Consider the following 15,145-nt stretch of genomic DNA (forward strand, 5'->3'; position numbering starts at 1 on the left):
CTTCATGGAATTTATAGTCTAGTGGTGAAGACAGAAAAATAAAGTCCAAGTTCAGGTGTAGAGTGATAAGGACAAGTGTAGAGTTCTGTACATGGTGCACTGTGACCACAAAGACTCCTTTCTAAATGAGATCAACAGTTCAAAGAAAGTTTCTTAAAAGGATGGTGATGCCTAAACTGAATTTGAGAAGAAGGAGCAGGAGTTAGCATATTGAAGAAGTGGGAAAGGGACCTTCCAGCAGGAGGAATAGCATATGGAAAGGCTCAAGGGTTGTGCAACAGTGTAACTCACTGCAGAAGTGCCCTCATTCAGTCTGACCAGAGAGGACAAGAGATGAGGCCAGAAGGAGAGGCGGGGTCCATCAGGAAACATCATATAAGTTTTGTCCTATAAAGCAGTCTATAATACCTATTGCTACTGTATATGTAATGTTAACTTATATGCTAAACACTGTACACAGTCTCACATAATACAACAATTGGGCACTATGGTATAAACTCCTATTGAAAGATGAAGAAACAGACTAAAATGTTAAATGACTTATCCAAGGCCACGTAGAGCTGGCTCTAACCACTTTTCTACTAACCTTTTACCTGGAATTCAAACTCACGGAACTGGTTAACCCAAGCAGTGACACTGACCAAAAATTGATGAAGTTGCAGGAATATATAGATTTGAGATACATTTAGCTATATTCAGGAAATACTTGAGAATGAAATAGCTGAGGGAGAAGAAAAATCCTATGTCTAAAGTACATCCTCTTCTACTGTGCAAATCCTCTGAGGGACTATGCTTTGGCATACTTGCCAGGGACAGAACCCAAGAAACAGGTTCTGACCCAGGGTTTTTATTTTCTTATACCATCTGGATGTCATCAGTCATCAGTCAAATTTCCTAGCTCATGATCTGCCTCTGCCTCTGCTCAGAAGGCCCCTTTCCTCCTTCAACTTGCTGACTCTTTCTCATTCTTCACAAATTCAGTTTAGGCCTTACCTCCCTTAGGAAGCTTTCTTCGAACTGCTGGTATGATTTAGAAAGGAAACCTTGCATCCACAGTGAATACTGTGTAGAACTCTACAATCATTCTTATGATACTGTACCTTAACTTTGGCTTTGGCTGTCTCTCTACCCCTTCACCCCAGACGACAAATTCCATGAAGATAAGGACATTGCCTACTTCCCCTTCCTCCTCCCCACGAAAATCCTGATTTGGGTTAGGTCTCTGTCCCTCTTCGAAGGAAGCACACATAACTCAAGGGAGGCTACCTCTTTCCACCTCAGGAAATGGATCTGATTGTTAGAGCCAGTGGTTTTCAATCAAGGATGAGTCTCCCTTACCCCTTAGAACATTTGACAGGGGTCTGGATACATATCTGGTTGTGACAACTGGTGTTTCCTACAGGCATCTGATGGGTAGAGGCCAGAGATGTTGTTAAACATCGTACTATGCACAGGACAGCCTCACCCTCCATCCTCACCCCGTTAAAGAACTATCTGGCCCCAAATGTCAATATAACTGAACGGTTGAGACATCTTAGCTGAAGTCAGTCTTTGTGTGACTTTGCTTCCTGACTGGTAATGGTTTAGGGATAATTATGTGCCCTAAATGATCAATCACAGTGAAGTGAAGGACTGATATTCTATGATTGAGAGATGGTAAGGTTAGAAAGTCAGACCGTAGTCACCTTGTGGCAAAATACGGCCTTTATCCTGTAATGGAGCAGGGGATACCATGATTAAAAAGAAATTTTAGAAGAGTGGGTCTACCATACCACCTACAGGATAGATGGAAGGGGGCAGAACATGGCAGCTAGGACTGTGAGACAGCTATAGCTACAGTTTGGGTGAGGCGACATGGCATGAGTTTCTTATATATCCTTAAGTGATTAGCACAGCCTTCTACACCTAGAGGAGACTCAAGAATGTTTCTTGGATAGTTGGATGACAACCGTTTTCTGGAACACAACAGATAAATAAGCTATGAATCTGACCCAGTGTTCTTTTTTGTTTGTTTTGTTTTGTTTGTTTGTTTGTTTGTTTTTGAGACGGAGTCTCGCTCTGGAGTGCAGTGGCACGATCTCAGCTCACTGCAAACTCTGCCTCCCGGGTCCACGCCATTCTCCTGCCTCAGCCTCCTGAGTAGCTGGGACTACAGGCGCCCGCCACTACACCCGGCTAATTTTTTGTATTTTTAGTAGAGACGGGGTTTCACCGTGTTAGCCAGGATGGTCTCAATCTCCTGACCACGTGATCCACCCGCCTCAGCCTCCCAAAGTGCTGGGATTACAGGCGTTAGCCAACACGCCCGACACAGTGTTCTTAATACTTAAAAATCTGTCACTGAATGTCTATGGTAACAACGAAGAAAAATTGGCCAAGAGAGGTGACTTGTGCCTGTGATCCTAGCACTTTCGGAGGCCATAGTGAGGATTGCCTGAATCCAGGAGTTTGAGACCAGGCAACGTGGTAACTTGGTGAGACTCATTTCTAAAAAAAAAAGAAAAAAAAAAAAAACCAGGAAAGAAAGAAAGAGAAAAATGAACATATCTCTGTGTTTTGAAAGAACATCTTAGGGAAATTTTACATAAATGTTAAAGTCCCTGTATATGTATGCATGTGTATGTATGTTTCCTCATAGATGCACCTTTTGAATAAATATTACTGGGATAGATTTTTGGTAGTCTTTGATTTGACGATGTGCCCTTGGGGTTCTTTTCCGGCCTGACCCTGAGGTGAATGCCAAAGATCTCAATGTTGAGGTGCCCTTGAGCAGTGTGTTGGGATTCCAGACTTGCAGAGTAGCCCCCAGGCCTCTCCCCTCTCCCACCACCCAGCCTATGCCTTACACCTTCCTTCCAGTACTTCCCTGGCTGGTGAACTGACCTGAAGGGGTCAAGGGAATTTGTTGAATTTTGTATTTCTTCCCTTTGTTCCTAGCTGTGGCTGCCAAATAATCTTATTTTTGCAGGAAAATGACTGTGAAGTTTTAGATTCAGAGAAGCTTTTAGTGTGCTCCTTAAACATCACACCCAGTGCAGTCTAATAGGCATTTGTTGTGGCAATGGCTTTGTAGTTTTTAAGGCGACCTAGAGTCCCAGCAACAAGCATAGAGAATTCAATGCATTCTTTTAGAATTGTTGAGTGTAAAGTATTGCTTTTTAAGGTTTGCTATTTTGGTACCCAGTATGTGAAATCCAAAACATCAAGACATTCTGTAAACACATGTTTAAAAATTGAGTTTCATAAGTTTGCCTTATTTTCTTTGTTACAACGGAAAACATTGCTTCAGTGATTGGGGGAAAAGTGGATAGCAAATTCAGAAGACACTATGATCCTTTATATCTCTTTTTCTTGGCAAGGCAATTTAATTAGGAAATAATCTTCTCCTTTAACATCTGACAGTTACCATAAAATGATATCCTGCTTTGTTGGCAACAGAACCAGTTTATTTGAGTTTGTTGCAAAATTTGAGCTATTACATTACTATGAAAATATAGATTTTAAATAAGAAAGACGAGTTTACAAAAATCAGAAATGGCAAAGCACTTTAGTTTTCAAAGCAATCCTCGATTTTAAAAAGTACAATTTCAGAGGGGCAGGCAGTGGGGGAGCATGTAGGGAAGGAGAAGGAAGCCACAGGGGAGTATGTCTTGGGCCGATCATGCCAGGCCGCAGCTCTGGCTGGCTGTGCGCGTGTGACTATGTGCACGTGTGTGTGTGCACAGGCAGCCACAGGACCTCTGGGCCTGGCCTTCGGGGGCGCTCCCCGCCCCGGGCTTCGCCGCGCAAGGGAGTGGGGCGCGCGTACCCTGCCCAGGGGCAGGGTCCGACCTGGGCCGTGTGCAAATGCATGCTGCACAGGCTCTTTGTGTGTCTGCGTGCGGCTCCGCGCCGCCGCGGGCACCATTTTCTGCTTCGCTCAGGACAGGCACATAAAAGGAAGGCGGCTGCCGCCCGTCGCCGTCCTCTTTTCCTCAGATGCCCTCTGCTGCAGGTTTATTATTACAGTACGGGCCGCGCCGCCTCTCCCCACGGCCCTGGCGGGCCGCCGGACTGTGCAGCACCCTGGCCGCCTTCACGCCTGGCGCGCCCCCAAACCGCCTCCTCCGCCTCCTTATTTGTCTGAAAAGCAACCGCACGTCGAGGCGGAGAGGCTGGCCGGGGGTGGGGAGGCAGGCCGGGGGTTTGCGCGCGCCGTGCTCCCTGGGCGGGGCCGGAGCGCAGAGCTGCGGGTTCGCTTTGTCTCCCCGGGGCGCTGTGCGGCGCAGTGGGGGCAGCGCGGCGAGCGGGGCGCCTGGGGCGCGGGTGCAGGGTGTCGGGGCGCGCGCCCGCCTGTTGGCCGCTCGCCGACGGGGCCCCGAGCCGCCGATTCCTGCCGAGTAAGCAGTCTGGCTCCTAGGCGGCTGCACAGTGGCAGCAAGGCTGGGGCGCTGGCTCTGCGCCAGCTCCATCAGAATTAGCTCATTGTTCACTAGCACACTAGCGGGAGAGAGAGGGAAAGGGAGAGAGAGAGACTGTTAGAGAAAGAGAGAGACACACACACAGTCTTGGAGAGAGAGCGCGAGGCAGGGAGATCATCTCCTCCTCTTTTTTCCAAGGCTGCACTTCTTGGAAGTGAAGCCGGTTTGGGTTTTGTTTCCCTTCCCCCTCCTCCCTCCTCTTCCTCCACCCCTTTCCCCTCCCCCCTCCCTCCCCCAATCCCCCCTCCCCCACAAGCTGTCTTTCTAGCATGTTGCCCTTTTTCAACCACATTTGTGTTTCAGGTGTAGAGAGGAGAGAGTGAACAGGGAGCGGGGCTTTTGTCTGTAAGTATATGCCATTCCTATCCCCGGCTGGGAGCGCTGCTTTCTCTTTTGTGTCGATTCCTTGCCGTTGCTCTTAGCTGGACCCTTCAACCCTGCAGAGTTCATGCTTCTTCCCTCTAAATTTTAAAGACCTGAAGCGTGTACCTTGGAGAAATTCTGGCATTTTGGTCGTGCTGCATTCAGGCTGGAATTTGACTTGGGTTTTTTTTCTGAAATGCACAAGTTTAGAGGGATAAATGAATTCTTTTGGGAAGGGGTGGGGTTTTGTGCTTGTTGGTATGGTTAATTTTGTTCTTCTTGCTCCTAAAGCATTGTTAGAAACTGTTGTGTTTCTTTGCATTAAATGCACTTTGGTGCATGCAAGCTTTTCCAACCCTTTTATAAAATGAATTTGTACCCCTCCGTCCTTACACTTGATTACTCTTTCAATGCTGCTGCTTCCGAGGGTCTTCTTAGGCATTCGATCTTGCAGCACTTTTTTCTGCATTTTCTTATAAAGCAGTTGAACTTTGGGGGGGAGGGCCTTAAAAATAAATGACTGTTTTCTTCTTGGTGATGGTAATAATCTGATTTGCATTTATGTGTATCTATAATAACGTTATAGGAAAACTCTAAGAGCGAATGATACCCTTTTTGAGAACTTTTAGTTTCTCCATTCATCTTAATTCTTGTCATAACTGTGTTAACAAAAGAGCTGCCTTCTGATAACATAAAGGTTGAGGGTAAATCACTGCAGCAGTATGTACATTAATGTTTATTTGGTTTAGGGAGAAGGACAAATGGTGTATATTCCTGACTCCCCCCACCCCCCCGCCGTGTAGGGTTTTTTTTTTTTTTTTAAACACGGAAGGTTATGTAATGCAGTGCCATTTCCAAAAATATCCACTCTGAGGCATTACACTACACGGTGGAAGGCTGATTCCTATTCTGTCGTCTTGATTGCAAATATACTGCCAGTAGTATGTCTGGGAACAAAGAGCAGCCAGAAAACAATCTATTTTTATCACTTGGTTCTACTTTTAAGTTGCTAAACCTTTTGAACTCATGCAATTTAAAGATGAACCAAACACTAAGAATAGCCCAGGACTCTGCAAAGCAAAGTACCAGGGATTCCTTTGTCCCCTAGCTAAGCCTATAGGCCACTTGGAAAGCTCTTTTAGAAATCCCAGCAGTTAACAATAATTTGCATATAACTTAACCACAGAAAATGGTTATTCGTCTGTAGCCTCTAAAGAGGCATTTTTGGTTTGCTGACCTGTGGTGAGGCGATGTGTCTACTGTATTTAAACATATTTTGCAGGTTGGTCTCCCTGGACTGAAGAGAGGGAGAATAGAAGCCCAAGACTAAGATTCTCAAAATGGTAAGACTTGGTCATCAGAGGAGATTCTCAATACTTCTTACCAATCTATTACGTATAAATATCAACCACCCATCTTCATCTGCCTCAACCCTTCATTGTTCTACACCCCATCTGACCTTTAAAAGGTTCCATCTCCAGCTCCTGGGAGCGTTGCAGTACAGCAATTTATGTGAATTGAATGTGGCAAATTAGTTCTTTTGACTTGCAGTTTTTTTGAATAGAAAACTAAAATTCCTCTTTCAGAAGTGAGGATTTATTTAATTTAAACAACAGAAACTATTCGGTTCTTTAAGAAGAGTGATGTGTTGTGACATGCAAGGAGGTGGTGACAGCAGTAGGGCTCAAACAAAGCCTTGGGTCTTAGAGCTAGCCCAAACTTATCCAAAACTGAGGAGTCTGTCCCCCTGATCAAACAGCTACTGTATATGCTATCCTTTAAAGCAATATAGATGAAAAGGATTAATTTTTATATTTATGTACCTCATCTATTTAAATATACTGTTATTTTTCTTGATTTATAACTTCATTTATGAGAGACATGTACTCAATTTCAGAAGTCAAGCATGTTAACCTCTAAATAAAAGTATAACTATTTCTGACAAAGCTCATGATCCACAGAGAATGCAGTTTAATGTTTGATTACTGATTAAAGAAACAGAAGGAATACACGTTAAAAGCAGCTGAATAAGTGTATTAATCATCTATGAAAAATTTCCTCTTTGGAAATAAGATGAACTAAAAAAAAATAATAGAAATGTCATAAAACTTTTTAGTGAAGTACAGCGTGTCCTACTGCAGATGTTTATACTCTTTAAAACACCTCTTTGTCACTTAGAATGTGTGATATCCAAATTTAGTTTTAGTTTTTTTTTCTTTGAAATGAGGGTGGAATTTAATGAATCAAAATTTAATCTGATATCTTTGATGTTTTCTTTGAGAACAACCCAAGTATAAGCTTCCAAGGAGGAAAGTGAATCAGGCAGTGAAATGAGTTCAGTTTGATTTTTATTAACAAGTGTTTTACTTTTTGTGTATGCCTCACTTGCCATTTCAACAAGTGGGTATCAAAGCACCACATGGACCTTGTTTGAAAATGATCAAATTAAGGAACTTGAGGTAGAAAGACAAAAGAAGTGAACATAAAATTAAGCTAATCAATGGATTTTGTGCAAATGGTTCCTAAATTCATATTAAATTCTTAATTAGCTGTTGTCATAGAATAATAGGATGGTAATAAAATCAACTGCTATAAAGTATTTGTGTTTACTTATTTTTTTTACTGTGACTGACCACATCACCTTGCCTCCAAGCTCTTTATCTCAGAACCTTACCTACTTTCTGTGAGCATAAATAGATCACAGAGGTTCATGTATGTTGCAATATGTCAGGTGACCAGTTTAAACATAAATATGACTACTGACCCTGCCAAAACTAACTCTATAGATCAAGCTCAAAGACTAAGATATCATGGTTCTGTAGTAATAAGTAGAATGAGCTTTGTAGAAGGTAAGCATGCCTGCCAAAGCTGAGAGTGGAAGTTGGAACCATTTGAATGCAGAAAAGCAAATGGAAATTATTATTACATGTTAATTTTTTTGCAATTATCGTTTATGTATGGTGGCAGAATGGAAAATCACAATTTGTTGCTCCGGGAAGGATTTTTACTCATGAAAAAATTCTTACAACTTTTTGGTGATCCTTTCATCAAGATGTCAGTCCCTTTTGGCACAAGCCCATTGCCTGAAATGAAACCACTGACAGTTATTGTCTGTGGGTGATTCCAAGTAACTTTCTAGCAATTCTCTTTTTCCGGAAAGTCTAGATCTTAAAAGTCTTTGCACATATTAATGTAAAGAAAAGTTTCACTTTTTTTTTTTTTAAGAAGTGATATTAGAGGTGTCTTGTATCTCCTCTTTCTCCCTTTTGGCAAAATCAAGTTAGTTTTCTTTCCTTTATTAAAACTGGAATTACTTTGTGGACCTCTGTAACTGGCTTGCTTAGAGTGAAGACTTAGCCCACATACAATAGAAACTGCTTCCAGTGAAGCAGTAGATTTAACTCCTTACACCTCTAGAAAATACATAAGCATGGCTTTCCTGTTAAACTTGCATTTCCAGTTACATAATTTAAAATGCTAAAGAAGATCTAATTTCAGTATATTTAACCTATTTAGTAAAGAGCTTATTTCAAATACAAGTTTATAATCAGCTCATTTTAGCATAAGAAATTATCTAATAGATTCCAGAATTCATAACACAGTGATTCAATATCTAGACTTGTTACATACCTAAAATGATAATGTTTTACAATAATGTGGAGACACTTAAGGATTCTCGAGTGCCTTCTGTATCATATTATTTATATATATATATATATAAAATCGTGCAGCTCTAGGAGGCACCAATCACATTGTGTTCTGTGTATGGGCCTCCTTGAGCACCACTGCAGGGAATGCTATTTATATAAAGTTGTACATGGTGGCACCTGGGGTTGTGCAACTCAAGAGTACTGTTAAAAGTGTCAATTTTGAGTATAGTTTGCTGTATCTTAGTTGAACGGAACATTTTTTTCTATAAGTCATTCTCCAACTTTTTGTTTTCTAGTAAATATGCCTCTCCCATGCCTCTCCCACCCTCACTTTTTTTTTTTTTTTTAATTAGTAGGATATTAAGTCTTCAGCACTTCTTTAATTTACATTTGGCTTTTTCTAAATTTAAATTGCTATGATTGTATTTTACATGAGTTCTTACTATTTATTTAGGTATTCTATTTTAAAGGTACTTGCTTTGGATAAGTTAATGAGAAGAAAACAATTCAGAATGAGTAGATGATTCTATTGACTAGTTTGAAAAAAAATTATTTAATCCAATGTCAAGGTTAAGTCCTGGTTTTCAACATGATTGCCTTCTACACAGTAAACTTGCCTCTCAGTGTGTGTGTACCATGGACTCACAGTGACATAAGCATGGGCTCATTATGTTTTAACAGAGACCTAGACATTAGAACAATATAAGTTCTCTTTAAGACTGATGCTGAGCTTTTAAAACAGATGAGTTGACTCCATTGTACCATTCATAGAGCTCTGCTTTCTGTACAGTTTGTGAAGTGGCATTCATGGGCTTACAAGAAGACTCTTTCAATAATCTCTCCATTAACATAAGGTTTCCTTGTGTAAAGAAAAAGACAAAGATTGGGGAGGGATGTGGTCCTATTCATAGCTTGTGCCATTGGGCTTAGAATGTAAATATACCAATTGCTCAGTGACTCTTGATGGTGGAGATGCTGAGAAGTACCTAAGAGAGTAATTTTATTTGGTACTGTCTTTTTCACCACAGTTTCCAGTGAACAGTGAGGGGGAGAATTGGGAATCGTTTGAGGAATTAGGACAGTAGGGATAGTCTATTTGGGTTAAGCCCAGTCCAGCTTCCTCTTGAGCTATAGAGATAATTCAGGTAGGAAAAGGTATTTGAGCAGCAATCTTAGAATAAACAGCTGTTCCGAGTATCATTCCATTTTAACCTGATACACTTCTTAAAAGATGTAAATCAGATCATCATAAATACACTGAAGAAATTCACTTTTTAAGTCCTGAGATGAATACTTCTAAAACAGGAAAATATAATTCTAAAATATGAATACTCTGCTAAACCAAATGAGCAATACCCAAATTTATACTTGGCTATTAATGAATTTTATACTTTGAAGTATTAATTTACCTGGTCAGTTAAAGACCTGATGTGGCATTCAGATATACTGGGCTGACTAGGGATCCTTAGTGTAACTTCCTTGGTCCTACATTTAAAAAAATTAGTGCTCTTCCTGGATGGAAAGTCTTTTAAGGCCATATCCTCATAGCCAAAGTGAAATGGAGGGTTGAAATAATTACCTGAATAATTATGCTCAAAAAATTGATTTTGTCTGATTCATCTTGGTAATTCAAAATGTTGCTGGAGTGATGTAGGAGTGGGAAGGATTTGCCTGAATTATCTGTATAATTCCTGTGTTATACAAGAAAAAACTAGGGATAAGGAAATCTTACCAGCAAATCCAATTTGAATATACCAGAGGAAAATGTATTGAATGTACTTGGATTGTGTCATCTTGGTTGATAAAGATATATTACAATATATCAATTTTAAAGGACTCCTCTACTTTGTACTGGGTAGCAGCTTAATCATAAATTCTTAGTCCACATCTGTAGGAATTATGATTGCTAAAAATATTTATTGGGTGTAAATTTATTTGAAATGAATATTTCTAGAACATATTTTGTACCTAGGAAGAGCTTCAAGAATAGTTCATCTCAGTGGTGTAAAAAATAGCAGTGATCCTGAAATTGATCCATTCGTGCAAAAGTATTAACAGCCCTAATGGTTTGGGACTTACTCATTAACATGGCTTTCAGCTAAATTCTAAATATCAATTCAGTTATTAGTAGTAATATCATGGTATTAACCAGGATGGCATTATTTGTTAGTTGGATCATATGCATTTCTTTCCTTGCTCAACTAAATTATAGCCTCCCAGAGGGTTTATAAACTTCATATTGTGCTTGGTAAAGTATTAAATATATGGTAGAAGCTCAATAAATATTTGGTCTATGCATATTGACATCTATTAAGTTGGATTTTTAACATTCATTCTTAATGATTTAATTATGTTTAGTTTTTGTGAACTAGAAGTAATTTGTATCCTTAACCTCTATTTTGAAAGAGGTAGGAAGCCGAAGTGAATGCAATTTTAGTTTACACAGAAACTTATTTTCCATTATTAACGGGATAAAACAAAATGCAGTGAAACCATAAGGTGTGGCACTTGCCAAAATTACGTGGCTTGCAATGGCTAACCTTTCCCAGCTTCCAGAGCCACACTCTGGCAATGTGGTGCGATGCCATCTCTCTGGGTTGGATCCAGCTGTGGTATTTAAACCTCAGAGCAGCTTTTCCTGCAGCCTGGACCCAAGAGGAGCTTTACTCCCAGTATTGGAACTTTCTAGCCTTCACTTAGTTCAGTAGAATCTGTTTCTGTGATTCTGTGAGGTGCAGCATACTTAACAATGTAAAACAATATAATCTAGTGCTAAATGGTATGAGTGATGTTAGTGAGGACTGGGGATTGGGGATAGTGGAAAACTTATATTAAGAAGGTAGAAATTAAGCTGGAGTTAAAAGTTAAAATTAACTTTTATTAAGAAGGTAGAAATTAAGCTGGAGCCAGAAATAGCAAATATATGGCTATCTCCATCACTAACTTTTATACCTGTGGGAGACATTGCTAATCAACCTTGACACTCATTATTATTCAGCTTGAGTATGATTTCAAAATGCCCAATACGGTGTTCCAGGATGCCATTAACAATTGATTGGAGTTGGCACAAAATTTGAAACCTAGAAGTGACTATTTGCTCCTTGAGAGTAAGTACTATGCTTTATTAAGCTTTTTGTTTCTAGGACTTAGGACCAGTCCTTATATTGAGTTAGTGAAGAATTAAGAATATTTGGGTAGATTTAGATGAGAGTGAGGAGTATTCCAGATAAAAGGAGTGCATTAGAGAGTTAGGCTTGCAAGAGGGGATAATACCTTTTTACTGTTATAGGGAAGATCTTCCTCCCTGTTTAGGACCTCTGTGCTGTCAAGGACAGACCTCAAAAACTATACCTAGAAGTCAAAGACTTGATGTGCTAAGCAATAAGAAGCCACTGAGCAGGCATCTTAGAGATGGCCCAGGGCTCTCACTCAGGTTACCAACCTGTCTCAGGTTCTTTGCCTTTTGATTGTGCTTAACAGGAAAGAACACACACACTCACTCACTTACACTTTCTGGTTAAAGGTACAGCTTACTTTATTGCTCCCTCTCACTCGCCTTAGGCTGGAGTGGAGTGGTGGAGAGAAGAAAGGTCTCTAGCTAAAAGGAACTGGGAAGGGAAAAGGGAGCATGCTTATCTTCTTTTTCTTGAGAAAGTGGCAGCACTTTCATTGGCAAATCCCAGCAAGTTCAGCAGTGTCTGCTTGGCAGAGAGGATGTTGCTGACTTGCAAGCTCCCCGATAGAAGGATCATGCTTCCCTCCTGTGAGACTGACTGGGTGCTGGCATGTGCTAATCAGTTGTACCCCCATGTACCCAGCTGCTTTTCTCTTTCCATTTCTTCTTGATTAACCATACTTATTCAAAATGTAAGCCAACACTTATGTCATCACAATAAAAATTGTTTACAATTTGAGGCCTACATGCTGTTACTAATGTAGTCAGTAGTCTGGTGATCAACCAAAGGGAATCTCATTACATGATACATGAAAATCGAGGAAAGCCAAGTCCAAGAGGGACTTTTTTTTTCCTGCAATCTCATTAACAGCACAGAATGGTTACCTTAGAATACATCAGCTGCAAGATTTTCAACATGAAATGATGTGACTAGCTCTTTTAACCCCTTCTGATGAGGTGGTACTTGTCTGTAAATCTCTCAGTAAAAGTGACATAGGTAAGCATTGCTCCTTGAATTCTTTATGCCTTCTCCACTTCATAGCTTCAAGTAATTTTTTTTTTACCTGCTATGTTTAGAACTTCCTAAGTTTTATTTCTGTGGCTTGATAGATATGCTAGGAACTATATTAATTAATCATTTATTTCTAGCTATAGTGGATTATATTTTCTTAGAGGGACCAGACCACTTATTCTAAACCTGCCCCAGGATTCCCTCCTTCTGTGCCTTTGCTTAACTTGTTTCTAGAAGGAATGCACCTCCTGACAAAATAAAGCCATCCTTGAAAACTGAATTAGAATGACAACTCCTCTCTGAAACTCACCATAGTACATCCAGCAGGAATCTTCTTATGTTCCTCTGTATCACACGTTTAACTTTCTTCTTGCAGCTGGCTTATTTCTGCATGTTTTTCTACCCTCCAAGTTTGTATACTTGATACAAGAATATTGACCACTTAGTAACTGAGCAACACCTTTCCCTTTTTGGTAGCAGTTGAGACTGTGATGCCTCTTTTTTTTTCCATTTCCTCTATCAGTGGGATGGTGAATTCAGATGTAGAGACGTTTCATTACTGAGAACTCTCAGTAACGAAATCATAGAGAAATTGGTGTTCTCTTTCTACAAAGTGAAAGGAAACTCTAACTTTCACTGACATTTCCTAATGAGACCTTGGAATAGATCCTACACCATGAACCAGTCTGATCTGTGCTCCCATACCTAACTAGGATCTGGCACATCCTCAGTGATCAACAACTGTCTGTGGAATAAATGAATGAGTCAGTGGTCATGGATACATGACAATCTGCTATTTCTGGGCAGGACCAGGTGGCCCACTTTGGTGTCTACAATGAGTTATGGCCGGACACTGTACTGCTGTGATAGCTCAGTTATAAGGCAGTCCAGGAAATGAAATGAACATACACTGATGAACAATTTCCTACTGAAAAGAGCCTCTCACTGAACATTTTAGAAGGCTCAAATGTTTGGGAAGTAAGGAGGAAGAGTTAAGTGAGATCTAAGCACACTACAAAAACAACTCCTAAATTCTGTGTTCCTTTCTTTTGCACTCCTTTAGGCAGAGGAGGTCCTGAGAGTCCAGAAAGCTAGGTTGGTATGGTCTGCTGAAAGAGGAATCTCACTGTAGAGTAGTGCCACACATCTTATCCAGAATATTGGCTGTGGGGCGCCATTATGCATGAGAGTATTAATGGTGCTTTTCCAGCGGGCAGCACAGTAATCTCAGTAATCGGACTGAGGCAGTCATGACAGTAGAGCAAATCTGCCCTGGTTTCACAGGGTAATGAAATCTTTTAAAGTAAAATTGTTGCCCATTACTACCTTAGAATGGTTCCTAATGTAAGCTTTTTGCCTTGAAAGTGTTAGGATAATCTAGCTGAAGATATTTTAAAATCTCTGATTTTAGACTGCTTGGTTCAATGTTCCTCATTTTCATGGAGCAAAATACAAATATAACATATTCAAGAAGGAGAAGGAGTAAAGAGAGAATGTGGCATGAAAGGAAGGTCTGTTTGCCCCTTTTCACTGAAATTTGGGAACCAGAGCCATTGATTGGAAAGGAAGGGGGAATCGCCAAGTAGTTGTTGCCAATAAAAATGCCGAGCCAAAGACTCACCAATAGGTAATTAAAAGAACAGGGAGAGTCATAATGTGCACAGAAGTTTTGCTGTGGCTGCCAGCTCCAGCTCTTCTCTCCTCCATCCCAGCTCTTACTCAGATCACCATCACACACCATGTCCTTTGATTACTGGGGCAGGTAACAGCCTTCCTGCTGAATTGAGTTTGATACAATTCCAGCAGGGAAAAGTACTACAGTCCAGTGGCTGAACAAGGAGAAATCTACAAAAGTTGTTTTGTTTAAAACGGGTCCAGGCATTTTGAGGACACTTTTATTGGATAAAGTTGGTGTCTGATATAGAACTTATTCTTGGATAGGAAAGAGTAGAAATTAGGAGAAGATACTGCTTTGCCAGCCAGCTTTCAGAGCATCAAGGGAAAGCTAGTCAGTATTTATGTGGATAAAACTTGTTGACTAAGGTGCTTATAAACATGACCCAAGTAAGGGTTTGATATTAACTGTTTCCTCCACGAAGTACTGTTTCATGCCTCCCACTCAGTCATCCTAGTGAAAGCCACCCAAAAGGCTCGTTGGGACCATGATGTCAAAGTCTGTTCTTGTGCTCATTTGACAGATGTTGTTGAGTGTCAGTAGATCAGTGTGTCCTGTGGGTTAGGCAGCACATGGCTGAACACTTAACCTAGTGCCTTCTGCATTGGAGGAACTCAGTTAATACTAGCTTAAAGAATGAATGCTGTTCAGGGAATGTACCCACTGTTTAAAAGCATGCAATATCGGAATTCCAGTTGTGGTGTTAACAGAATTAGAATTTGAATAGATACATCATATTAACTAGCCCACTCCTTTCCTGAATAGACTTCCCGGGATTTGCAGATCACGAGGTCAGGAGATTGAGACTAT

At 40.5% G+C, this 15,145-nt stretch overlaps 1 protein-coding gene across 5 annotated transcripts in view; it reads left to right on the forward strand.

Moving 5' to 3' along the window:
• Window positions 1–3,847: 3,847 nt before the first annotated feature.
• Window positions 3,848–15,145, forward strand: part of NREP (neuronal regeneration related protein) — a 28,917-nt gene continuing 17,619 nt past the window's right edge. The window contains exons 1-3 of one of the 5 annotated variants that reach the window (XM_030926967.1): window positions 3,848–4,007; window positions 4,764–4,805; window positions 6,106–6,166. In XM_030926967.1, the coding sequence (XP_030782827.1) occupies window positions 6,164–6,166 (3 nt within the window). In that variant the 5' untranslated portion in view covers window positions 3,848–4,007; window positions 4,764–4,805; window positions 6,106–6,163. Of the gene's footprint in view, window positions 4,008–4,196; window positions 4,380–4,400; window positions 4,624–4,670; window positions 4,806–6,105; window positions 6,167–15,145 lie in introns of those variants that run through there. The other 4 variants (XM_010360998.2, XM_030926968.1, XR_747732.2 and 1 more) reach the window with 4 other exon arrangements.

The sequence above is a fragment of the Rhinopithecus roxellana genome, chromosome 3, assembly GCF_007565055.1.
Source record: "Rhinopithecus roxellana isolate Shanxi Qingling chromosome 3, ASM756505v1, whole genome shotgun sequence".
In the NCBI taxonomy this organism is placed as follows: domain Eukaryota; kingdom Metazoa; phylum Chordata; class Mammalia; order Primates; family Cercopithecidae; genus Rhinopithecus; species Rhinopithecus roxellana.